This window comes from Melopsittacus undulatus, chromosome 7, assembly GCF_012275295.1.
Source record: "Melopsittacus undulatus isolate bMelUnd1 chromosome 7, bMelUnd1.mat.Z, whole genome shotgun sequence".
NCBI lineage: Eukaryota > Metazoa > Chordata > Aves > Psittaciformes > Psittaculidae > Melopsittacus > Melopsittacus undulatus.
Window position 1 is genome coordinate 14,000,385 of NC_047533.1, and position 27,387 is coordinate 14,027,771.

A 27,387-nucleotide genomic window follows, 5' to 3' on the forward strand; every position below is an offset into this window, starting at 1 on the left:
TAACATTAAGGCAGAAAACATCTTCTGCGCAGCTGGAATGGATAGGTAAGGTAGCATTGTTCTCTCTGCGCTCCTGACTTATCCTTTCCGTCAATGAGTGTGATGGGAATGCATTTGTAGAAGTCAATGATCTCTTTCACAGAATTAAATTTCTGAGGGAAAAAGAAAAATTGTAATCAGTGACTGAAAATGAAATTGCTAGATGGCTTTAGCTATAACATTAAAAGACTTGCAAATTACAGTATTTGAAATAGGTAATACTTTGCATAGAGTTGTGATTAAATTAAATTTGATTAGATTAAATGGAAGCAATCATGAAAGCAAAAGCACCAGATTTTAATCCTCTTATTTCCTTTGTGTGCATGTCTTCTGTAGGAGAAAGCAGCTGGCTGCTTAGGGCAAAAGGGGAGCACATCTAAGCCCTGAGAATGCAGTATCACATATAAAAGTTTGTGATGCCAGATGTAATAATAGATTTTGAAAAGATACAGCAAATATAAATCATTACTCACTGTCAAAAGTTACACTTAATTAGCAGTACATAATACCTTACACTGCAGGTTTCTTTGTACCTTTTTAAATATACCTTTTATTTTCCCATTCAGTTTACTGAGAAAGTTGCTATAAAATCCCTTTAATTAATGGAACAAGAAAGGTCTGAGCAGGGTTTTAGGCTTATTCTCTGGTATTCAAAAAAATTACATCCTCCAAGCTCATTCCTGAAATGATGAAGGTGTGGTTCGAGGTTCCTGAACTGATCAAACAGCAGCAGAAGGCTATGTGAGGTATTTAACATAATCTGTCTTGTTGTGGGAGTCTCTTTATCCTGCCATTCCAACAGGTAGCAGTGCTTCAGGTTAAATGGTTCGCTTCCCTGTGCTCTCATCACACCACTCTTTCTCCTCTTGAGCTAGTCTTGAGGCTGATTGGTATGACAACACTAGAACTGTACACAGTAATGAATGCTTACTGGTACATTAATACTTTTCCTGTATCTGTCTTATATCACATTTACTGTAGGCGTCGCATTCATGTACGTATCTCATAGTAGTCTCTGTCGTCTCCACCTGAACCACACCTTGCTAGCAAGAATCCAATTAAATCTGTGATGAGATGAAATTGTTCCTGAATTATTTTAAGATGAAGACTATTTGATCTCCAAACCAGTGTGTTCTCCAACTTTTGATAATTTTTATTTCTGTATATTTCTTCCACTTTGCTGTTTTGTCTTTGCCCTTTGTTCAAGGTCACTGTTGCTACTAGACATCTAGGGAATTCTGGGATTTGTATTTCATGCCAAACCAAAGTATTCCTAATTTTCTTTTAATTCTAAACCTACTCTTCATCAGTACTAGTTCTCTTCCTGTTTTGTAAAGTTTTTTATTGTTTGGAAAGGTAAAAAGTCTTACTGTAATTGTTCACCTGCTTTGGAAATTTAACTTGGTTTCACTTGGCTTGTATTACATTATTTGTTAGTGTACCTTTAAGTTGTAGCTGTGATAATGAAGGAAAAATGTCTCCAGTGTTACTTCGGTTTTCTTTTTCTTCCTGTTTTGTTTAATCCTGTACTCAGTGAGATTTAAAATACTAAGCTCTCTTCATGGCTGCTAGAACATGAAGTAGACTTAGATGTCATGGTGATGAGCACTGATAGTCCAGAATTTTAGGTTTTCAGCTCTTAATGACACCCTATGCTTTGTTAGATATAAAGATGAAGAAAATTCAATACTTTGATTCATTATTTTCCCTTCATTATCATCAGACTGATCTCTGCTGTCACAGGAATATCCTAGCTGCTGGTCTCCAGACTTTTCTGGCGAGACAGGAATAATGTCTCAAGGATTGCTTGTGAAAGGGGTAATTTTGAATTGTGTTGGGGTGGTGGTAGGACTCCAGACTACATGTTGTACATTCTGAATGAGAACAGTTCATCCTTGGAACTATAATTTAAGGTGTGGTGCATCCCCTCAGAGGTGATCATAGAGTCCATTTTCTTGTTTCTAGCTTTTGACGTAACGTCATCAGTGGAAGGCATGGTGAAAGTGCTCCCTCATCTATTCTGATGAGTCAGGACAGTTCTATTGGCTGATGAAGGCAGACAGAGCTAATCCCTTTCACTGACTTTGAAATGAACTGAAATGATATGACTTGTAATGTCATGAAAATGAAAATTAGCTGCAAATGGTGGTGGGGAGTGGTGAGGATGGAGGAAATATCTGTGGCCAGAACAGCAAGATCCAGAGATCTAGATAAGGCTGTGCTCTAAGCTTCTTTGTAAAACAGACACTGAATGGAAGAGGAGCCTACTTATGCCTTTGGTTTTCAGTTACTGCGTTGTGAGCTCAGGCTCATGCTGCAGACGTGCTAAAACATGCATTTTTGTGTGTGGCAGATCTAGTTTTGCAAGGGAGATAAAAATACTTGACTTTTGTGTCATGATCAGCTTTAAATGTGAGCAAGGTTTTGATTTCTTAAAAAAAACTGTATGAAATAAGCTTTGTTACAGGGATTTCTGGATCTTTAATATTGAAACTGACTGGAATAGAGAAGGCAGCAGCCAAGTAAAGGGTGCTCAGGACAGCAGTTTTGAATGTAAATGCTTAAATTCCAAGGTTATGATCATCTGGGACGTGATCTTTATGGCTTTATGTGGTTTGGACTTTCATGAGCTCAGTATAACACATTAAATATGTATGGAGGTGTGAACATCTGTGGCTAAATTGCTAACAAAAGATACAGCTCTGACAGCTTAGTGGTGTTTTGGTTTGTTTCCCTCTCTTCTCCAATTGTATTTCATTATATTCTGGCTTGATACTAATTTAGCTGCGTGGAACTTCAGTTCCTTCTAACATAGAAGTCTGATGGGCAAACGTTTTTTTCCCTCTTTATGGTCTTACAGACCTTTTGTGGCTTCATAAGAACCTAATGATGAAAGCTCTCATGAAAGTTGAATTTAAAATATGTTCGAAAAAATAATAGTTAATAAAAAATGGTCTTCGATGATACAAATTATTAACATCTCATAAACTGTACATGAAAAATTAGAAGTTGCAGTAGGACAGGGAAAACTGAATAATATGTGTAAGGAAAATCGTATTTTTAATGGATGAAAATAGACTAATCCAAAGGTGCAAACACTGCAGAGCTGAACCTGTGAATAAAATCACCGTCTGGGGAGAAATGTAATAGGTCTGCATCTGTTTGTTGTTGTTTACATTTCTTTCTCTTTGGCAGGTTAAGAGGGAATATTCAGTTATTCTAGATAAAGCAGCTGGTCTGTCTGCATCACATACTACAAAATGCAGTGTAACAAAGGGTTTCCCTGTGGAGGAACAATGTCAAGCATTCTGGAAAGCATTTTAACAGGCGCTGGAAAGGTACAGGCAGCAATTTTGCTGTAATTCACAGCATTACAAATTTTTTTTTATCCTCCTGAGGTAAGAACCTTAAGCAAACTGTGGAAGCTGAGGAGGCACTTTTCAAGAAAGAGTTTTTGTGAATCCTTTGAGACTGCTTGAGGTGGAAGTAGATCTTCTGAGCATGGTTGGTGCCACTGATTGTTCATGATTTGCCTATGTTCTTCATGCCCAGTTAATTATATTTACATGTCTGCTGCTGAGAATAATGCACAGAAGTAGAGTCTGTTGTTTCTGTGGCTCCTTGGCCACAGCTGACTAGCAAAGCAGTTTGAAATTTTTCTGTAGTTGATCTATGAGAGAATTTCTGAATTAAAAAGACACAATACTCAAGAAAGAAGGCTTAAGGTAATGTGCCATGATTACAGATTTGACCTGGTAGGGCCAAGTCTTAGATATTTTGTTGGTTATTAACTAAGTGCTTGAAATCCTTGTTCTGGAATTGTAACTTTCCAGTTTGACTGTTGTCAAGACCTAGTGTTCAAGATACGTAATTTCCATGCACACGTCGGAACAAAGTCATATATTTTGGTATTTCCTGAGATTGGAAGGGATTGTGTTCTCCTTCCTTTTAGTTCAGAAAAAATTGTTCACATGTTATTCAGGTAATTTTCTATTTGCCTTAATTGTTAAAATGGTGAAAGTTTAGTTATAGGTCTCTATAGTGTTCTGTACACATACTATAGTATGCTGTAGTGTGCCATATTTCAGTTCCATTTTTCTATCCAGTCATTGTGGTTAAGCCTTTTTTTTTATCAGGGCTGTTAAAGGAAGACTAAACAATGTAAGAACCACAGAAAACTAAACTTCCTTCTGTATCATTGTAAACCTTCAGAAAATTATCTGGGAGGTTCAGTTCAGAAATGAGCCAGTGTTTTAGAGAAGCCATGATGGTTCACTGCTGTAATACCAGGATGATGCAGTACTGCAGTATAGCTCTCAATTTGTTCTATCCTTCCTGCTTCCCAAACTGTTTTGGTGTGCTTGAGCAATGAAGGATGTTTTCTTCCCCTCCTTATTATTAAACCAGTGTTCCTGAAGAGCCTCATCTCTGAAAGCTCATGAATCCTATTCCATGTTTTCTAGTGATAATCCAAATGTAACATTTGAACCTGCCAAATTTCTTAAGTTAGCTTGGGTCAGTTTTGATTTCAGGTTTTTATAAGTCTATCTATAGGAAAGTTTTCAAAGTATTGGCACACATGAAAAGGATAAAATTGAAGATGCAGCTACAGAGGCTTTGCTGCTTTCCCTGAGTTGGATTCCTGTCTCATTTACAAAGCTAATAATCCTCATGATCAGTTGTTGTTCTGCTCTTTTGCTGTGCAGCTGAGCATTCTTTAAGTTTCTTCTAATTTTTTTTGTGAGTATCATACTGTGGCGTTTCACGACACGGACTCAAGTTGATGAAGATCAAGTTGTAATTGAGACTCAAATCCAACTTTGTTACAACCAAGCCCTTTTTATCCCCCTGTTCTGTACTTTCCCAACGTGCACAAGCATACAATGTTCAATCTCATTTGCCCTGTAAAAATCTCCAGGTAAATAGTCCAATCACAATGCTGCAGACCCTCTCACAATCCCCACATCATCACCTGAGACTCCTGCCACAAATACATCCTGGCCCATTCCCCCACGGCTTGTTTTTCAACCTTCCCTGGCCTTCAATGCCCCAGCTCATTGGCCCAGGGCTTGTCAAGCACCAAGGCCTCAGAACTCATTCCCAAGCTGTTTTTCATGCAGCTCTTATCGCCTTCACTCCCCACATCATATCTTTATAGAGATGACTATTTCAGGTTTAACTTTTCTTGTGTGTAAGACATGTAGATACAGTATATGTTATTTAACCATATAGGAGTCAATTGGACTCATCATGGATATAATTGAATTTAATTATATAAAAAGCATTACTAATCTAAAGGGATTTTCTAATTGAAATTTACCATGTCTGAAAAGCTGGTTGGTGGGGACTTACATGGTTTAATTGCTTCTGAACATCCATGACAACTTTTGTCCTATTTCCTCATTTTTAAAAAAAAACCTAATTCCTGTTTTGGTATATAAGACAGACAATAAGAAATACTGTGCAGCAATAATAGCCACAGGCCTTGCTGTCAGATATGTTGAGTTGTCTCTGTTTTAAAATATCTGCATGTATTTATAGCAAATTAAAAAATATGCAAAAAAGTATGTATACCTGTAAAGGGAGAACTTTTCTTTCCTCTTTGCAGGTGTTACGTAGAGTAGGTAGAAGTATTCTGGAAGTACTTGGAAAATTTTCACACTAATTTAAGCTGAATCAATGCAAAAATTGTTTTTAATTATGTACGTAAAATTTGGTTTTAAATGCTGATTTTGAAGTTAATGAAACTTTGAGGTACACTTGAAATGAGAGTATTATAAAAGAAACTTCAATGTCACATCAAGTTTGTTACATGGGATGGTTTGCCACTGATCTTTAGTATTTAAAACTTGTGAAATGCGACACAAAAACAATAGGCTTGTAAGAGTAGATGGGATTTTACTTACATCATCTCCTCTAAGCCCTGTTCCCAGTGCGTATTGTTGGCTGTCTTCCAGAAAACGTACTTTAATGTTGTATACTCTTCTTCCGTAATAGACAACCAAAACATACGGTTCACTTTTTGATTTCTTTGAACAATCTCTAACCAAGAATGTCTCATCCTGAATGACAGATTAAAAATATGGATTGTGTAGTTAGCTCACAACAAAACTTTTAAGCCATTGTGGACAGTTTACAGATGTTTTCTTCAAGAGTTTACACTCCAAGATTTGGGACAGATTGTACTTACAGTGTTTTCCTGTAACAGTGCCTTCTCTACTTCATGGCGATCATATTCTCCAATGTACCATTCATATTTGTTTAAGTCCTTAATTTTAAGATAGCATAATCAGTGTATAGAAATTAACCACAGCTGGCAGAAGCAAAGGCTGGTGAAAACAGATTATATCAAATCTGCTTTTAAAGCAAGTTTAGTGCAGTTATAAAAAGAATTGTAACACTTTTCTATCAAGAAGTAGTGTTAGGAAATCTGAGTCAAATTAGACATATAAAATCTTATCCTTGGCTTGAAATGCTCATATTGGACTGTTTTCAAGGGTACTGAATACCCATAGCTTCCAGACCATTTAACTGCCTGGGTTTTCAGAAGACATCAGTTCTTGACAGTGTGTGGATATGTACCCTACAGGGATCATCCTGCTTTCTAAAAACCTGTCTTCATCAAGCGAAGTGTTTTTTACCTTTTCAATGGGTTGGGTAGGGGATTGCATTTCCACTTTTACAAGTGAATGTTTTGATTTAGGTTTGCATGCTGTATACTGTGTAGGAGCTGGTGACTTCTTCACTGGCAAGTTTGCTGCATTTGACATGGACCCTGTGAAAGTAAATTCAGAAGGAAAAAAGATGTGTTTTTTTAAGCTTAAGTTACATTTTACCCTATCAGTTTTATTTAGTAAGTCCGAGAATAGCATTTACACTTTAGAAATACACTATTGTGATATTAACCTTTAAAATCTAGAGCAGTCAGTCATGAGTAGTCTTGTGTTAATGCAGCACCAGTGATTTCAGACTCATGCCCCAAGAGATTTAACACATTGTTTTCCTGGTGGTTTTTAATTGAGGTTACTCTGCCAGGTTCTTGGGCACATTGCGAAATGTTAAGAATAAACTACTAATAAAATAGCAAATGCTAAATAAAATTATAAATAGAGGAGAAATGTAATGGTTAATGCTGTTCTACTGTCACCTTTTGAGCCCCTTTTATTTGTGTTGGATCATATTAAAGCCCCTTATTATCCCCTTACCAGCTAACATTATTTCTACCAAGCTGTTGAAACCTTTAAGGATTTGGAGGTTCTGCCATGCTGATGAACTTCAGTGTGCTCTGAGGCTTGTTTCAATTAAAAAATTTAGGACCAAGAAGTGAGGTTGTTCTTGCAGTAAGGTGAAGATGGTGGTCCCTGGCTGTGTGTTCCTGGTTCATACTCCACGGCTGGGATGGTAACTGACTGAGGGAGGGCTCACATATGAAACCTGCCCTCCCAAATGTGATTTGTTGTCTGTAGACTTAAGGCTGCCATTTACCAGCCGGACCCAGCTCGCCAAATCACTGGGGAGATGACATGGGTCAGGATCACAAAGCACGGGGTAATGTGGGAGGCTCAGGCTGAGACTGAAGAGAATTCAGTGGAAATAGCCTGAGAAAAGCAAGGTCTTGCTTTCAATGTATAAGTCAAATGCAGTTTGCAGGTATGTGACATGGCGATAAAATGGTTAAGTAAAGGTAACCATCATATCCTGCTCTACAATAGAAAGCGTTTTTGTTTGTTTCATGCCATGCTGGTGGGAGAAATGACCTAGTGTCTATTTTTGGAGTAAATGAGAAAAATTATAATCAATGGCTTCCATCTTTTCCTTCTAGTTACTGTCACAGGAGACAGCACTGTTCACCAAAGTGGTATTTCATTATGTTTTGTCTATTGTTTATGCTTACCGGTTTATTGTTTTTCTGCTTGTACATAGTATATGACAGAATACTAAAGAAATCTTATGTGGAAGACATTCTTTTACAGAGGAATAATAATTTTTACTGTGTTCCCTTGTTTCATACATACATTTAACATATTCTGGTTTATAACAGCATTACATTTGTTTTTAAGACAGTAAAAATGTCTGCTGATCACAGTAGAAAAACAGCCATGATCTTCAGCAGGCAATCAGCCCCTTCAGAAATTAAATGACTGTTCAAAGGGTCTGGGACCAGACATCTACATTTTGTTTCTGTAATCGGTTTGAGCTGTCAAAATATGAGTATGTCACCCTTCAGCTTCTTGGCTTCTGATTTTGGCATTTGTGTTCACATTGCATTTTTGGTGGCTATCCCCACATACTTTATTTTTAAAAAGGGACCCCATGGCTAGGACCCAGTTTGCTTTGTCACTGGTGCTGTGTATGTTCTGTGCAATTTTTTTTCTGGTATGTCTTAAGCTGTGGGACAAGATGTGGAAAATAATCTTGCAATGCACATGTCCTGGGTCTGGCTGGGATGGAGTTAACAGCAGCTCTTATTTGTATAGCAGGGACCAAAACTGAACAATATTAATGTTGACTTCCAGTATGTTCCCTTAGGTAAAGCCACACAGTCCAGAGGAAGTTCTATTTTCAAACATAATTATTTGACAGACCTGCCTGATAATGGCATCTACAAGTCCTTCCCTCTAGGAATCTGGGAAATCTAAAGCAGAGTCATCAAAGATCAGTTCATTTGTTTACATAAGGCATTAAACCCACAGTAGCCGCTCTATAATGTCTGAACATCTGTAGCTTCCTTTTAGCCCAGCGGATTGCATCTCTGCCTGAAAAAGCAGAGACAGTTGTGCTCACAGCATGCACTTTCTCTGTATCTCTTTCTATGCCCAAGCAATTTGCCTTCTCTTCCTCTTCCAATCGCCATTTAGTAACTTGTCCAAATTCCCATCCTGTTCTGGGTCTGGGGGCTACGATGATTCATCACTTGCATTCAGGGTTGGACATGGAGTGTAGCTGTGCAAGTAACTCTGCTTGTTTTTTCACTGCTATTGCCTGTGTCATTGTTTTACTTGTTTTCTGCTGGTTTGCTTTAACATTCCCTTTGTATTAACTTGGTGCATTAAAAATCATCAGTGTAGACATACACATATGGAAACATGAATCTGTTTCTTATTTATCTGTGCCAGGTCTAGTTCTCAAATCAATCTGTAGTTCTTACCTGAGCTGAAAATGTTTTTAGAGCTCTGCTTGCACTGAAGGCTAGAAAAAAGCAATGAATGAAATTGAAGTCAGAAAAATATTTGATAGCAGCAGTATTTAAGAGTCAAATTAGAGAGCTCTTGCTTAGAGAAGCTGTGCTTCCCCAGAATACCCCTTCCTCTATTAATTGCAGTTTTCGGTCTTCCTGAGTTTTGGGTGGTGATTTTTTATTTGGCATCTTTTGACAGTTTTCCCATTAATTGCATGAGCCGCTTTTTGAAGCTGTATAAATATTTACCCTCCGTAAGAGAATTTGGCAAGAGTTTCACATTATAACTGCATGTGTACTGAAACACAATTTGCTTTTGTTCGTTTTTAGTGTGGTCCCTGCTAATTTCACCTGATGTTCCCCATCCTTCTATAGGAAGACCCAGGGAGCAGTTGTTCCCTGTCCTGTCTGATTTTCTAGACCGCTGCTGAGTACCCAGCTGGTATTTTGTTGTGCTATTAATTAGAATGGTTACACTGGGAAGAGCACTGACCAAATAACTTCACATAACAGAGCTGCTGGTGCCACACAAAAAGAAACAAAATAGTAGGGGTCACAAATACTGTCATATTTACCCCAGACAATAATTTTGTCTTGGAGAAATGCCATCATTGTAAACAAGGCTAGATGTAAGACTGAGTTTTTGTCTAGGAAAGATGTTGAATCATTCATATTCTTCCCATCTGCTTTATCCTATACTTTTGGTTTTTGTTCAGTCCTTTAGGAGGATATAGTGCATTTAAAAAAGCACATTTAGAGCATGAAAGAACATAAAACACATTTAGAAAAGAAAAATAGGAACAATTATGGCAGATGTCTATGAAAGAATAATTGACCTTTGAAAGGACAGGTGTGTATTCTTTGATGAAAATAGGAAATAAAAGGGAGAGGAAATGTTGGAGATAGAAGAGCTGCTTTATATAGTGTGTCTAACACCCTCTCATGGAAAGTGAGGCAAAAATGTGATACAGTAGTACGCTATTAAAGATAAAAATTGAATGTGCAATTACAATAGCTTGAAAGCAATTTCCAAAGACTGTTCTTGTCATGCATCAGGGCAAGACATAATATATCATTACATGGCATCAGAAAGTGACATTTTGCTTTTATTTTATAGTGAAGGATTATTTTCTAGGTAGAATGTTTAGTCCTTGAAGCATGTAGTACAAACTCATGAAATTCTTATATTCGTACCTGGCTTCAGGGTGATGCTTTGATTTATACTCTTGTGCTTGAAAGTATATTTCAGGTTTCTTCCCCAAATCTGTAACTATTAATAAAAAGTATAAGAACTTATTTCCTCTAATGTATAACTTAGGCAGTATCTAGTAACTACTGTGAAATAAATTAACTAAATTCATATATGAAGAGGAGGCAGTTCAATAGGAAAACCTCGTAGGCTGCATCAGTCTGGCTTAAATGAGTAAGCTAATGATTTCAGTGGGAAACATTTGTGCATGTAGTGAATCTTACAGATTTTGCTGATGCCAAATATGGCTTAACATAATGGTAAATAGTGTAGTATGGTGTACTAGAAGTATATGGAGGGTTCATAAATCCTTTTTATAGGACAGGATAGATAGGCATTGAATATATTAATGCAGTCAATACTATTTCTAGCTGAAAATCAGGAAACTGCCTTAATCTGCAAAAGGAAATGCCAGAGGAAATTATGAACTCATTAACATGAAGGTGTAAACAGCATAAAATAACGTAGCCTGTATCTATGCTCAAAATATTTCAAAGTAACTTTTTTTTAAATGGGTCTTCCATGCACATGTACACAGTGAGTGCCTTCAGCTGTTTTTGAAAAGCTGAATGTACATCTAAAGAATTGGCATGTTTTCAAAGCATTTTTGTTTTGTAGCTTTAAAACCCCAGAGGTTTAAAAAATCTTTCTTTCAAAATTCTCACCATCAAATTATGGGAGAGGAGCAAGATGAAGAGAAATGTCCTCTCTGCAGATCAGATTGATCCAGTCTTTTCTGTTTGGGATATCATTCCCTCAGGCTTAAGTTCCAGCACTCTCCTTTTCCCCAGAACCTTAAGACTTTGATTTGCTTAGAACAAATGTGGTACCCTGGTTTCCAGATAGCTGTAGTTAATGTCATGTTAATTGCCCTTTTCCGCTATCTTCCCCAACTGTTGAGGTCACTTTAAATCTGTGTTCTCAGCAGACATATACCTGAGGGACATCACTTACTCATTTAAATATAGAGCCAGACAGCCTAATGCCGCTTAGCAGGGTACATGTCAGGGTCTTATACTGATTAATTCATCTGGAATTTTAATAACAGAATATTTTGTTCTTGAAATATAAAGGAAAGAGAAGCAAATTAGTACCATAGTATTAAATACTAACCTTGTTCTCTCCCAGGTACCTATATAAAATGATAACATAGTAAATATTTTTCTTTCAATTACCAACTTGAACTTACCCCAACAGACCCAACTGTCTTTTACTTTTAACACAACATACAGATATCCAATCAGTAATACCTGATCACTGTCAAAAACTCAGGCTGAATGCTGATCTCATTCCCTGGCAATGAGAACTGAATTTTTTAGGGGTATAAGTGAACATAATGGTTTACTGCAATAATCACCATTTCATATTGACTTGTGCACCAGTTTGACTTTCAATATGGTTTTCCTTCATTGATCTTGTATTAAATCAAGAGAGTGATTTTGATTGACTGGAGATACAGTATCCAAAGATTAAAATCAATCATTTTTTTTTCAGGCTGCTTAACTGACGGTACAATTATTTTGACTCTCATGGCAGGTACTTTGTTCAAAATCACAATGTGGTGAGTCTTAATTCAGCATATTATGTTACAAAGACATGAATGATAGGCAGGTGTCTGAAGACCAGAGTTTGACTCATAAATTAACTGTATTTTTGTATTATTATGGGAATAGTAATGATTTTGTTAATTTGTTACATACAAGACTGTAATACATAAATATTAAATGATAGAATGTTTTATGTTTGTAGATGTTGCACTATGAGCCTTCCTTAAAGATTACTTTCTGGATAGTGGTTACTTGTTACTGAAAAATTCATAGTCTCATTCAGGCCAGAAGGGACATAGGCAGGTCTCTAGTCCAAGCTCCTGCTTAAAGCATAGTGAACTGTGAGATGAGCTTTGACCAGCTGGGTCTTGCAAACTTCCAGATTTCACAGCTTCTCTGGGCAGCCTGTTCCAAGACCCTCATAAATACCCTCAAAATTAATTTTTCCTCCTTACTTCTGGTTGAAACATCTTTCGTTTCAAGATCATTGCCTCTAGTACTTCCACTGTGCATCCTGTAAAGTGCCATGCTCTGCCTTGATAGTCATCCCTTAGGCACTGGCAGGCTGTTGGGTTGCCCCAGAGCCAGCCCCTACAGGCTAAGGCAGCCCAGCCCACACCAGCCTCATGTCACAGGGAGGTACTCCCTGCATTCCCTGGCTGTACTGGTGAGCTTCTGCTGACCAACTCCTGTCTGTCAGCTGCAGCCTTGTGCAGTACTCCAGGTATTGTCTAGTGAACGATGAGGAAAAGGGAATAGACCCTTCCCTTGATCTCTTGCCTATGCTTCTGTTGATACAGCTCAATACGCTGTTAGCTTTATGGCCACCCAAGGGCACACCAGTAGCTCAAGTTCAGCCAATAGCCCCCAGGTCCTTTGGAGCAGAGCTGCTACCAATGGGGCCAGTCCATCTTGGGGCAGGCATTTTCATTTGTCCTTTCCAATTGAGCTTCTTTTGACCCTTTCCTGACAGCCTGTCTGGGTCCTGGCGAAGGGCAGTCCTACTCTCAAACCTATTGACCTGATATTTCGTGTATGACACCCTGATGATGGCACACTGTCTCCTCCTCTAGGTTGCACTGAAACTATGTCGTCAGATCTACATGAATGGGAAGTGGTCCAAATTAAATTTCATCTTTTCCGTGTTATGAGATGCACAGTATTTCTCCTGAGATGTATTCAAACTAAGAGCCTGTTAGGAATTGCTGGATCTGTCCAGCTGTACAGTGCCCAGCCAGAAATATTAATTACAGAAGTAATATATTTATTGCTTTTGGGGGTGTTTTCATATCTTGTTTGTAATGAGTCAGTATCTAGGACAACACAATGCATTTTGTGTTAAAATATTTTCTTGCCAATATATTTTTTTTTTTTACAATTCATGTTAATTGCAATATTGCAGTCAAACCAGTGATCTTTCAAATGAAAAGAGTTTCTAACCACAGAAGGAGTGAATTTTGGGACAGCTTCCCATTCAAAACTGTGGAGAAGAAAAACTCAAAGGATTTGAAAGTTAGAGCTAGACCAGTCTATAGATTTGTGCTACAGCCCACTGTGGTAGGAAATGGCTGAGCTTAACTACTATAGAAGTTCCTCTCTGTCCTCCTTTCCCTTGCAATAAGATAAAAACCCAATACAATAGAAATGTGTTAGTGCAGTAAATGGAACATTATTGTAGGGACTGTATCTCTTAATACATCTTACAGGAAACCACTTGCCATAGCTAAGCTCCTTCAATGCTGAAACTGTTTTTCCTCTGCTTTACTTTGTTGGCTCAAGCAGAAATTGAAGGAATTTGTTAAAATGTTTTTTGTTTGTTTTTTTTTTTTACAGAAATTTGGATCTGAAGAAAAAAAGTCTTTGCCGATTTCTGTAAGTTACTGCTTTCTGCTTTACATGTGCCTATAGGTGCCTTTCCACCATCATCTTTCTCAGGTTCTGCCCTCTGAACACAGCCAGCTGCACAGGGCTTGTAAGAGGCCCTAGATAAGGAGAAAGGGGAGGAGAGGGAGAAAGGAGCTGAGGGATAACAGATGAGGTTCATTCTAGATATAAAATTTGTCAATTTTTCTTTCTCTTACTGAAAAGGAACAGCTTATTTTTGAGGGAGCCTTGTATTTGCATCAAAGTAATACTATTACACTCCTCTATTGACCTTATTTTAGTTTTCTGCTTTTAAAAATCTGTGGAATCTCTGATTCTCTGGAAGAGAATGTCTCTCCCACTGCTCATCATTCATAGGCATCTGCAACATCTGGCAGTTCCCAGATATGCTTTTATGTGGATGATTGGGAAGGTAGCATTGCACTGAATGTATATTTTTATTTCTGCAAGCAACTTCAGGATCTGACCTGCCATTCAGAAAATAGTGGTATTGAAAGTGCTACACATGTTAAAGATATTTTTATGACCCAAAACTAATATGATCATTATTTTTATCATATAGGCTAAATACTCTAACAAGAGAGGCTCTGCAGCCAAAGAATGTGTATGGTTTTTATGGTCCTAATATATACAAAGATGATTACTTACTTTGTTTAGTTCCTTAACAGATAGATGTCTGGAAAAGAAAGAATTTTATACAAACCATTTCATTATCATAAAATAAAAATAGTTTTTGGTACTTAAATACTTTGATTACATCATCACTGAAATTTAACAGCCCTTGGCAAGAGAAGGATTTTATTACTGCTATAGAAGTGCAGAGGCTGGTTATTTTTTTCCATAATTTTTTTGCAGGAGAAGATTATGGGCTTCCATAAAAAAGAATCATTCTCTGAATTCATTGTGTTAACTGAGAGAAGTCTTTATTAAGGATTTATTCTGGGAGGAGGGGAGAAGAGATATGAATGATTATCAGCTTTCTTCAACACTTTTTATCTCATGCCAGAATGTCTTATTAGGAGCTTTAAAGTCAACTATAAATGGAGATAACTTCCTGTAAGACTGAAGGGCTTCAAAAATGAAACATTTAAAGAGGCAGAATGAAAAGTGTAGAAGAAAGGAGGCACAACTAGGAAAAGAGGAATAGAGTGCTCCTCCAGATTCAAGTAGGTATTTAGGTATATTTCTTCCTTCTGACATGCTGATCAACAGGAATATCTTCTTTTCCTAAGAAGGTTCATCAGAAAATACTCTCCCCGCAAAAAGTGACAATGTATTGATGATAACATCTTTTGTTAGATGTCTGGGATATGGTGAACACTTGTGCTTTTTAGCAGCAGGTATCTTGTAGAAGGCAGAGGACAAGATTTTAGAAGCTTTTTAGCAGCATGAAGTGCGGATAAACAATGAGTAGTATTATGAAGGCTGCAGGATTTAGTCCCTGCTTACCTTACTTTCTGGAGTGAGAGAGAATGACACAGTTATTTTGCCAAATCAGAGAGAGTGCAAAAGGAAGGCACAGTATTGAAAACTTTGGGAGCTATTTTCAATGCTTGCTTAGTGAGAATGAGTCTGTTTTTGGTCTCTGTGCTCAAAACATCAGCATGGAGGGTTAAAGACGTGGAAAATTTGGAAATTACTTGCTAGGGGACTGTTTCAGGAAGTGCAGGAGAAAGGAGAGGAACTGTTTTGAGTTTGGATAATTGCACCTGTGTTAGCTTCCAGAATTTGTTAGCTTCGTTTCCAAGGTCGTTATTTGATACATGAAACTTGTATTGAGGACATTGGGTGCATGGTACAGTTCAAGGGTAATAAAGATGTACTTGCAGGCCTTGCCAGGGATTTGCCATTCGCACGGCCAGATTACCAGAGGCATTAAACTTTCAGATCACACCAAAGCTTCTAAGATACATGCCAGGATCCTGCACATTCCTATTATTATTACTATTTTTTATGATGGTATTTATAGAGTGTGTAAATAATGATATGTTTAATTTTATAAGTCTTCCAAATCTTGTTGGAAAACAGGACTCCTAAATCACATCTGTGGCTTGACAGCTTTGCTTACAGTCTAGCAGATAACGGTTGTAGTGCCATACTCCTCCACACTGCAGCTCATATGTATGTTATCTGCTTACAAAGCTGTGACTGGACTGAACATGGGCGAGGAGTATTTTGAGTGAAGTGGTTGTGTGCCTTCCGTACATCATGAGTGGTCTTAGCCCGTGCCACTGCTCTCTTACTATAAAGAGACCCCGAGGCAAACTTAGAAATATTTTGGTATCTATAACTGCAATGAGAAGTGGAGTTTGGTGATTATGGTTTTTGCTGTTGCCGTTTACTTCCAGAATAGGAAATACCATGTATTTATATTGCAGAATTTGGCTTTATAAAAGGACCTTTCAAATCCATGTTCTCTTGTGTACTGATGTCTGCTGGCAAACACAGCTTGTAATGGTTCTCACAGAACTTTCAATGTATGTGCTGCCCTACCGAGGGAGGGGATCAGTCGTGGGATTGGGAAGTTTGCAGCTGTAGGTCAGATCACACACCTGAATATGAAGCTACTTCATATTAATAAAATGTCTTAACCAACAGCTTTTGGAACCTAATCCATGGAAGAATTTAAGCACCATTCAGGAAAAAAATCCCACCAACCCATACTTCGAGCTCATGCCTTAAGTATACGCTTAACTATAGGCAGGAGATTGGAAGAATGGACAGGATTGACACAGCGTAGTTGTGTCCAAACTCCTGGCTGCAATAGGTTTTCCTTGAGAGACATTTGAGTATTTTACCCTGTGAGCCCTGGATGTGCGTCATTCCTCTTCCTAGCATGTGTCCTCCACCATCCCCATTTATGAGTGTGCATTTTGATCACACAGCAAGAGCAGATATGCCTCTGGCTAGATACATATGTTGTATGTGAAAATAGCAATGAGACTGATAACCAGACAGATGCATATGCTTGGTCATACAGCTGGACACAAGCAGTTTGTGCTTCAGAACTCATCCACACTGCTGTGTTAGGGTGCTGAAGGAACATGGGTGTTGTACAGCAAAAGAGGGCAAGATGAAAAGAGCAAGAAGTGACTTGTGGCCTGGATTCATTTGTCTTAAGGGCTGGAGAAAGACTTCTGGCTACAGATTAGTCATTTTGCGTGCTGAATGTAATGTCCTTGGGATGTAGAGCCAATTTCTGTTTCTCTGGTGTGGTCAGTATATTTCCTTCTTTCCTTGATTCATCTGTGTTAAGCAAATGCAATTGTTTCTGCTTAAAAGTGTTTGCAAACCCTCTAAACGTTAGTAAGAAAAAGTAGGGCAAACCTTAAACAAAGTGTCCATAAATGGTCTGCCTACTTTTCTACTCCTTTACTTCTTCACCATTGTTTTGGCAGTTTTTTCTTGAAAAACTGCTAGGTCACATTACACTAAATTCCACTTCTCCCAGTTATTCACAGCTGTCAAAAGAATAACCTCTTTTTTCTTCTTAAGTAAAAGCAGAGGTGTGATGGAGGTAAAGCCTTGTGGTTTGACTGGGGAGAGTGTTTTGGTTCTCGGGGAATGAGGATGAGGAATGCAGGCATACCTTGTGGCTTTTGCTGATATTGGAAAGGTGTGAGCTTGGCTGAGCGCTTTCCTCGTGTGAAAGAACTGGCTGCTTGTCTTTGGCTCTGGAGGAAGTGGCTGATACTGCTTTGGCAGTGTCTTCAGAGGCCTAGGGAAGTCAAAGGAGAATTTGAAGAGGCAGTAGAGGCACAGGGACTATGTTTTAAGGGCAAGAAGTAAACCACTGGAATTTTCTGAGAACATTTCAATGTATGTGTGCTGAGCTTAGCTCTGGTTAAGGAGCTTCTTGGGGCCCTTCAATAGCAATAGTATTTTGGATAATATTCTACATTTACAAGACATTACTGTACTGTGTTACATGCCACTTAACCCTCTTTTCTGTGTGCTTCACAACTGTGTGCCCAGTACAGCTTTTTGGTGCTGGTGTTTCTGGGTGGATATGGCTGTATTTAAGGCCCAGCCAGGGAGCGTGCTGCAGTTCAGATACACAGACAAAAAATACTCTTCATCCCAGAGGACCTGCAGCTAACGCCAGCCCAGTGCTTTCTGGCAGGTGTGGGCACACTCTGCCCATGCCTTGGGCCCAGCCAGTCACAGCCCAGCTTCAGTTGGAAGCTATAGCACATAGAGCTTGGGTGAGTAAAACTGGAGGTGCATGCATGCTGTGCTGCAGACCTGCCCTTCAGTGGTGGCATCCTGGGGAAAGAATGTGAAGCTACACTGCCCTTTTATGCTCTACCTTCATATTTTAACTTGAGGAATAATCTAAATGTGTCCGTAATGTTAATCATATTTTAAACTTCTTTAGAGTTTTTGTGGCAGTCAGTGTAGGCATGGAGGAATAAGCTTGTCAGTCCTGGATAACCTGTTGGAAGGATGTCTTGATGGTAGGTGGTGTTGTTTGGGGTTAAAAATTCAGAGAAGTGATTAATTTTTTATTAGTGGGCATAACAGACAAGTACATTTGTGGAATAGAGCTTGATTCATCTTCCGTGTGAGTGAGTAATATCCTAGTTGAATTCTATGGACATGATTTAGATTTGTAGCAAAAAAAACTGGCAGAAGTCAGTAATATCACGGTGAACAGAGCCTAAGGCACCAACACAAATCAATGGAGGATATTTTTTCCCAACAGTCTGTATCTGGGTTGAACCAGATTCAAAATTTCTAGAGTTTTGACTTGGTCATAGGTGCAGCCAAGTTGATTTTGAAGATGCGAGCCTGAGCTCCTGCTATGAACACTTACAGCTCATGTTTTGTTCTCCCTATTTTCATATTAGAACATAGAGGAGTCCATAGAGAGCCAGGTAGTAAAAGGGTGCCAGCTCACATCCAGTCATCTGTTACCATGAGTGGTGCAGATGGATGTGAGCATTCATTAGCGTTGTGTTCCCCAAGGAGTGCAGGCAAGCAATCTCTTAAGTGATCTTACCGTGGGGGAGGCACAGGCTCCTGGGAAAGAGAGGAAACAAAAATCTGTGTCAGCTTTTTAACTTGTTTTGCTAAGAGAAATGTAAAGAATTAGATGAAGCAGGCATGCCTGTGTCAATAGTCAAAGGGTTTGTGTCAAAGGATACGCGCTCTGCAGCACATATTGTCATACTTTAATATGCCATGTTAAAATCACGAAGAGGTAAAAGGGATTCACATAAGCCATGAATACAAGTCAGTGAGATAATGTAGGACTGCAGATATGAGTTCTCATATCCTTTAGATAGTGCTAGCAAAATTGCAGCCTGCTTTTAAAAATATATTAAATGGCAAATGATGAGGTATTCTGCTTACCTGGGATCCATGTATTTTCGTTCGTTCTCCTAAAAATAAATATTAATAATTGTTAATAGTGTGCTACCCATATAATTCACAAGTAAAGATACAGCTTTATTCTGGTTCTTAGAATGCCAGTAATAATAATAATAAATCCCCCAACCGTGATCTGGCTTTATCTCCAGAACTCTTTGCTCCAAAGTCATGTTGCTGTCTCCACAGCATTCATCCTACCACTCACATCTGTATCTTCATAACTTTTCCTGCTACTTAGTGAGGAGCATTAATTTCTGTGAACCTAGAAGCTGGAAGCTTTGGAAGTTAGGTAGGAGATTGTTACACGTGGGAATGGAGGTGAGGCGTAGCCTAGCCCTGAGACAGAGGGCACTGAGGTGCCTGTTTTCTCTCTCAGCTGTTCTGCACATGAGGTCAATAGGCTTTGGAAGAGGCTTGTTACAAGTCAAGTAGATTTTGTGTGATTGTACTGTATTTAGTCTTTCTTAAATATGGACTCACAGATGCATTCAGGTCCATCTTATTCTCAACTATTTGTGTTTCCATATAAAACACAAATTTAAGTGTACTTAGATAATTATGGTGATCACAGAAATATAGAGAAACTTCCTGTGATATAGCAGATAAATCTTTTAGTATCACTCACAAAGATTCATTTCATAGAGTCAGAAGAATCATCTAAAGCAGGAAAAAACAGTTTTCTGGGTTTTTTTTTTCTGCTTAAATTATAAAATAAATGAAATTTAGAAATCACCATGATACTTGATAAAATGGGGTAACCTTTGGTTTTACTCCTGTCTTTTGGAATGAAACATCTGAGGGTGATATGTCTTCGGGTATTGTAAATTTAAGTATTGTTCAAAGACTTTATATATGCATCTTATCAAGTTTTTTTGGGATGCATTTTTTTGCCTGTTTTGATTTTTTTTGCATAGAAATTTATAAAAATCTTGAAAAGCAGTGAAAGTAGATCTGTTTCATTCTGCAATGAAATTTACCAAAATTGGCTGATTATTTAAATGATCATAGGACATCTTAATAGTAACCCCCTTAATAATAACCCCTGTTTGCATTAGATTTAGATTCTGAAAATATTTTCATAAGTCCTACGTACTGAAATCCTAACTAACACAAGCAGAGATGCAATGTATCTTAAGTTCTCCTTCAAGTAAATTATAACAAATTGGTCTGAATAAAATAATGGTACCTTAAATGCTTAACAATTCTCGAAAATAACTTGCAAAAATTCTTCTGTGCTGCTCATGCCATCTTGTGGCAAAGCCATTTAATAGCACTGGGCAGGAAAACAAATGTTGACTTATGTTTAGAATTACAGAAACATAAAATAGGGTTGGAAAGGACCTTAAGATCATCTAGTTCCAACCCCCCTGCCATGGACAGGGACACCTCACACTAAACCATATCACCCAAAGCTCTGTCCAACCTGGCCTTGAATAATGGTGTAGTTATTATCTGAAAATAATAGTCTTCTATAAGCACTGTTAGCTCAGGATATACTAGAAATATGCATAAGTTGTGTTCTCAAACTGCAGAGTTTATTTTACCTGCTTGCACTGTCTATGGCTAATCTTTCTTAATGTCAGCACACATCTCATGGAGGCAGACTAACATGTAGATCCAACCTACTAAATCCTGGTGGAATATGAAGCTTTATCTAAACTGGCAAACTGTCAGTGGGACCTTGCCAACTGATTTCTGCAGATCTTGAAGCTGACTTACTCAAATTTCTCTCAATCCAGCTTTTTTACAAGCTACATCAGGATTTGCTCACAAACGTTAATCTGACCTTTCATTTTGCAAGCTTCATAGTGCTTATTTTCTCCTAACCTGTAAAAATTATTTGACTCTTTATACTAAAAGGAAAAAGATAAACAAATTCTGTTTTGCATGGAATTCTTTGCGTTATTTTCCTAGCTGATCAAGTATAATGTTACTCTCAGAAAATCAGCCATTGTAGCAAATGTAGAAAGAATCATATTTTCCTGGCTTGACGATTGCATTCCTTTTGACCATATTTAGCATGTGGTTCAAAGATTTGAAAATGATAAGAAAAAATATAATTCCTTTTCAAGGTTAATCAGATGTTTAAACCTTCAGTAGTTGGCTTTGTGAGATAGTTTGACATCTAAAGTATATTTAATAAAGAAAAGTTTATGGAAACCTACATTTAAAATAATCTTATGATTGAGTAAAGCCATCAATTAAAGGATTTAATAGTTGGACACCTCATTGGATTCTTGAAGAATAAGGTAGCAAGCTGTCTCTGATTTCACCACAAGAAATAAAACAAACAAAACTAAATGTACAATTGTGACTCAAAATTATAGGATTTTGAAGCAAATTTGCAGTTAAAACAGTGGAGAAAAAGTATAAGGTAGGTGATATACCACATAATTAGCTTATTCGTAGTAGGAGAACATTGTCAGATAGCTTTTGTAAATAGTTACCCTAGGATGTAAATGTTTAATAAGGAATTGCTAAAGGTGATATTACTATTTAAAAATAATTATTAGATTATGCTTTACAATGTGGTCATGCAAAATGCCTGAGAAGGATAAGGAGCCAAACCATGAGATCATGAGAAGTAAAGCATAGCAGAGATCTTGCAGTCTTTTGGTGGAACGATTCAGGAGACACACAGGCTTCCCTTGCACCTCCCCATTATTTGTTTATGACTGTAGGGAAAAGGAAAACCTGATTATTAAATTGAATAGCTAATTTTCTCCCCCTTAAGGAATAGGGAGGTCATAAGATAAATCTGTCTCCTTTTGCAAATAATTTGATGTCAGATAGCTGAAACAGTATTGTGAAAATTGCAGTATGATTATTCTGGAGAGCAGCTGCTGTTCTGAAAACCATGCCTGCTGTATCATCTGCAATCTCTGCTTGTGTAGATGAGCTAAATATGGAAGCAACAGTTTCTATTTCTGTTTGAAGAAACGGGTAGATTTTTTTATTATACCTCTAAAACTTGGTGTGCTCCTCCCCTCCAGAACAGACGCGTGTTCCTGTTAATAGAACAAAATAAAGATGTGATGTTAGTCATCATCCTTGAAGCTATGGCTGGTGGAAATGGGACTGCTCCTGACTGGGATGCCCTTAATACTTGGTAGATCCCCAGCAGTCAGAAAATGAAAGCAATTGATGAGGATGTTGATGCGAAGTGAAAGAGGAACAGCTCACAGGAACTTGTGTGACCTTGTGCAAGCGCATGTTATGTGGCTAAGACTGTAAGCAGGCTGCACATAACTTTAAATGATAGTACAGAAAATCGAAGTCTATTTATGAATAGGGTTTAAGATATTTACTTACAGCTGAGGACTGAGGGATCTGAGACGTGTGCTGAGTGTTCACTGGGGAAGTGGTACCTGAAGGCCTTAAACAACGTTTATCTGTAAAAGAGGAAGAAGAATCAAGTAATTGCATTACTGGGTAATTCAGTAATACAGCATTTTAAGAAGAGATTTTAATGTTCAAAATAGGTTTTTCAGGTTAGATCTTACCATTTTTATTGCTTTTTAATCTTTTCTTCTCAGAAATTAACTGTTACTTTATTGTATTGAGGACATAAGCATGACCCTGGAAAAAGCTTCATGGTTAACCTCCTCATTGTGGTTAAAAAAAAAGTCTTCGTAAGCTGGTCCACAGTTAAGGCAGACATTTGACCTGAACTGTGAATAGATTAGTGAATTTGTTTTTCATTTGAAACTTTGTTCTTGGTAATGCCATTGTGTTGTTCTGGTTTTGCAAGGAGTGTGTGTGTGGAGCTTACTCTCTAGAGAGCTTTTCAATTTTCAGTTTGTCTTTTAATGAATCTAAAAGAAATGCAGGGGTTGCACACTAGCATGGGGTTTTGAATCATTAATTTTATATCTCAAGTGTACTGTTATCTGTCTAGGAAAGATGGCAAAATGGGATGTTAGCATTGAGTTTTGCCTTTCTGAAATACATTCTCAGACCTTTCCTCACTCTTGTATCCTGCCACATTATAGTTACAGGGCATAATACACAGGCAAAATAGAGCTTTTTGATTAATATGTTTTCTTTGAAATCACAGAACAAAAATGGTGTCCTTTCGGTATTTCAGGACAGTCTTACATAAGCAACTAAAGATGCTGACTGAAAGTTTTTTCTACTAACCAAAATAAAACCAGCATCTGGAATTCACTTCCAATTTCCAAATAAAATTTGCAAATGAGCGTGTGGAACATAATGGAGAATATCTGGATGTGCAGACTGATTGTGATCTGCTCACACATGGATAAATGTTCTTGTGTTAAAATTGGCCTATTTGCTTTAAATATCAAGCTCCCACAAAAATATTTGCTGAGCCTGATGTGAACTGGAGCAAGCTTTCATACATATATTGATCCTGGATTTCCCCCCAGTTATTGAATGATTTAAAACCTCCACAGAGTGTTTATAATGGCTTTGAGCATGGACAGTGAGAATGATATTTCACTTCCATAAATGGGATATTAATTGGCTATGTATGTTTGGGCATTAAATGTGTCTTAGAATGGCTTTAGTAAACCCAAACTTGATTTATGCAGCTATCCTGCAAGGCTAAGAATACCTGAGAAATGCACTCCAAGTAATTGCTTATTGTCACTTGAAAGTGGCAGAGAAAGCCTTTAAAAAGAATACTACGTTTCCTCATCTGCAAATTATCATCTGGAGGAAAGTTTCATTAATATGTTTTCCATCCTAGTTTTCTAGGTTTAAATAGCAGTGAGCTTTTCTGAAATGGTTGTGGTTTAAACAGTCATTATTTTGCACATTCCAGGTGGAATGGGATCTTAGAATTTCTTCTGCAAAGGTAATATTAAAATTACAAAAGCAATGTGCCACACAAAGAATATTCTTGCTGCATTTCACCAGTTGTCATGAAAAATCAGTAAAAGAGGTTGACAAATGGGGTCATCTGCAAGATGTAGCTGTAATGAACAGACCTGCTTGGCAGTCTGATGGAAAATCAGACTGCTGAAAGAGGGTAGACGTAGGTTTAGATTAGATATTAGGAAATAATTCTTCACTGTGAGGGTGGTGAGACACTGGCACAGAGTGCCTTGAGAAGCTGTGGCTGCCCCATCTCTGGCATTTCCAAGGCCAGGCTGGACAGGGCTTTGAGCAACCTGATCTATCAGAAGGTGTCCTTGCCCATGGCAGGAGGTTCTGTGTGAACCTTAAGATCCTTTCCAGCCCAAACCATTCTGTGATTCTGTGACTATGTAATTATTAATTTAACGTAAGCTAATGGAGATAAGGGTAACTGTTGAATATGAAGATGCAGATAAAGCCCTTCTCTTCCTGCCCACCACAGTTTGCTTGTTTGTGAAATATTCATTTGTGGGTTTGTTGAACCATTTCATTTAAAAAAATACCCAGACTGAAACCCCAGATCTGTACTGTGCCTGTTTACCTCCAGGTTTGTCTCACTTCCTGCAGACAGCAAGAATTACCTGCATATTCAGATTCTTGTAGAGCTTTGGCAGGAAGGATTTTCAAAGCATGGATGGCCTCCAGAGTGGAGGAACTTACAGTCTCATAATGACCTTCTTCTTCCTCAGATGCCTTGGAGGAAGATTGTAAGTTGTTTTTGCCCTTGATTTTCAAATCTTCATTCTGTATAGAAAAAGAAATACACAGATAATACAAATAAATTTAAGTTAAAAATTAATTTCAGGTTTAGAAATGCTTGATTACCAGAACCAGAGATTGTTGGTTTTGGTTTTTTTTTTTTGTGTAGAGAAATTTCAGGGATGGAAAGTAGTTGAGCAAGGATATTGAGGATTTAAATTTTTGATTTAGATTAATAAAATACCCATTTGGGAGACAGTTTAGATTTCTCTCTGAATTTGGCCTGTCACCACTCCTAAACTGTAATAAGAATGTTTAATTTTATGATCATTGCAGACATTTGAGACTGTGCCTTTCATTATAGTATTATCCATGTGGTATTTATATTGTACTGACTGTTTACATATGTTACTTGCAAAAAACATATTAACTAGCTCATAAAAAATGTAACACTTTAAAGTAAAAACATGGACTGTTTTGGGGAATTTGTGCTAGCAACTGTGCAGTCCAAGTGAACATGATAGCAAGTGGAGTCCTCAGAAATGTGGTGCTGAGAGTGTCTCAGGATGTCTCTGGATGTGTCTGTACACTTACACTAGATTTGGTCAAGATTATTTTCTGGAGTCCTGCTCCACCCTTCATACTCACTGTTTACACACTGGAACGTAACTGCTGGCTTCTTTCAGGAGGAGACATGCACACACAGCACAGAGCTGAGATTACTCCTGAGTGAATTCAGCTGAGGGGCCCCAGGATCTCTGTGAGTCATATTTTGCTACCAGAGACACTAGAGGTGCATCCATGCACTTGGGTCTTCCCTGATTGTTTTAATCTCTTTTTGAACTCACTGGTAATGGGGAGTCAGTGTCTTCTGAAGTTTCTTCCACTAGCTAACTGTCCTTTCAGTTCATGTTTTTTCTTGAGTGCTAAAAATTAAACTGATTTGTTTTATGCTCAAAGGACACACACAAAAATACTCCTATCCACTTTATTTCAGCCTTTATTATCCTTAACACCTATAATTATGTTTCCTTTTAATCTTCTCAGTAAGCAAGTAGAACTGTTAGAAGCTTTCTCAACTTATCAACAAATTGAAAAGATTTTAAACCTCATATCCCCAGTGTTATTTTCCTGTGAACCATCTGCAAGCTGTATGCGTCTTTAATGCAAGATCAAGCAGACCTCCAAGAAGTGTTCTTGACAGTCCATTTCAGGGCGAGGTTTGCCGTCTTATAACTACTTAAAAAAACCTTCATGACATCCTAGATGGACCCCTGCAGGACACCTGGGTTTGCAGACTGCTGCTGTATAACTTTCCAGTTCAGTAGCAGAGTACTGTCAGCTAGGCTGAGCTGTGCAAATGCTTCACACATTTTCATCTAGACCATGTTTCCAGGTTTCTTCTTGTGACACTGTCTTCTGGAAATTGTCAAAGACTGAAGAAAAATCAAGATATGTCTTTTCTACAATTTTTTTTCTTCCCATTATGGTCATATTTCTGTTAAGAAGGAAATTACTTTGGTTTGAGGAGTTGATGTGATGTTCTTCATGTTCACATTACAAATTTTTTACATAATCAGATTTATTATTTCTAAAAGATGCTTTCAGACTGACTTTGTTTAAGTCTCTCCAGGTACCCAAGGAACCTCAGGATTTGCTTTCATTCTTGTAGGAAATTGAAGTTGCCATTGTTCTTTTCCATTGCTTTATTTAGGAACTCAAGACTCCTTGGAGAGTGTGCAAAGATAATCAATTAATGTCTCAGAAATTACTTCAAATAGTTCCTTAAGTGCTTAAGCATAAGTAAATATTCTCCTAGCTGATCCGTCCCTATTCCCCTCCATGCTATTACTGCTTTCTAGTTGGTATTAATCCCATACAATGTCAGACTGTAATTAACCTTTCCTGAAACCAGAAGCAGCCAACGTATTGATTTCATCAACCTTCTCTAGTCATCCTTTACTTGTTCAACTTGCTTATTAAGCAATGGACCTGTGCTTTCTTTTCATCTTTCTGACTTGTGATGTATTTGCAGTCTTTTCTTATATGCCTGAGCTGAAACTCAAACCCAGCTTTCAGATACAAATAGGAAGACATTGAAATGTGTACTGTTAGCTTTTCAGCTTTCGTTTGCACTGGTTACATATTAAACCTTGAGGTTTATGACTTACATACTTTTTCAAATTGAATCCTGTTATTTTCACATGATCTTATAATAAAGGTGTATTTTAGATTCAGACCATAAGTATAGAATTGACAAGTGAGTGAGTCACTTCTCAAATCCGGCTCCCACTGAAACAAAGTAAAGGTTCTCATACATACTTCAAAATTCTCATGCATTATTTTGCATTAAAAAACAGGATTACATTTTCTGTTACCAGTGTTATAGCCAAGACAGTATTAACACACATCAAGGAGTGAAAAAAATAGTAAAATTTTAGGAAGAACAGGGTGATACTTACAAAATTATAGTTATTAGCAGGAATAGTTCTTTTGTTTTCTGTATGAAATGGAGAAAAAATGTCAGCAGGTGTCAT

General features: G+C 37.7%; 1 protein-coding gene across 1 annotated transcript; it reads right to left on the reverse strand.

The window, feature by feature from the left end:
- Window positions 1-5: 5 nt before the first annotated feature.
- CLNK (cytokine dependent hematopoietic cell linker) lies at window positions 6-27,387 on the reverse strand. Its single transcript, XM_031048383.1, has 15 exons — window positions 27,313-27,387; window positions 24,733-24,895; window positions 22,583-22,662; window positions 22,233-22,278; window positions 19,253-19,281; window positions 18,900-18,916; window positions 17,487-17,615; window positions 14,546-14,573; window positions 11,580-11,598; window positions 10,412-10,487; window positions 9,188-9,228; window positions 6,681-6,814; window positions 6,230-6,307; window positions 5,946-6,101; window positions 6-152 (listed from the first exon to the last, which is right to left on the reverse strand). The coding sequence occupies exons 1-15, from the start codon at window positions 27,385-27,387 to the stop codon at window positions 6-8; spliced, it is 1,218 nt and encodes a 405-aa protein (XP_030904243.1).

Coding starts and splice junctions, on each gene's coding strand:
- CLNK (XM_031048383.1), bottom strand. CDS start 27,387: ATGACACCTGCTGACATTTTTTCTCCATTTCATACAGAAAACAAAAGA. Junction 24,896..27,312: donor CTGCTAATAACTATAATTTT/GTAAGTATCACC, acceptor TTTTCTATACAG/AATGAAGATTTGAAAATCAA. Junction 19,282..22,232: donor GAGCACACCAAGTTTTAGAG/GTATAATAAAAA, acceptor ATTTATTTTTAG/GAGAACGAACGAAAATACAT.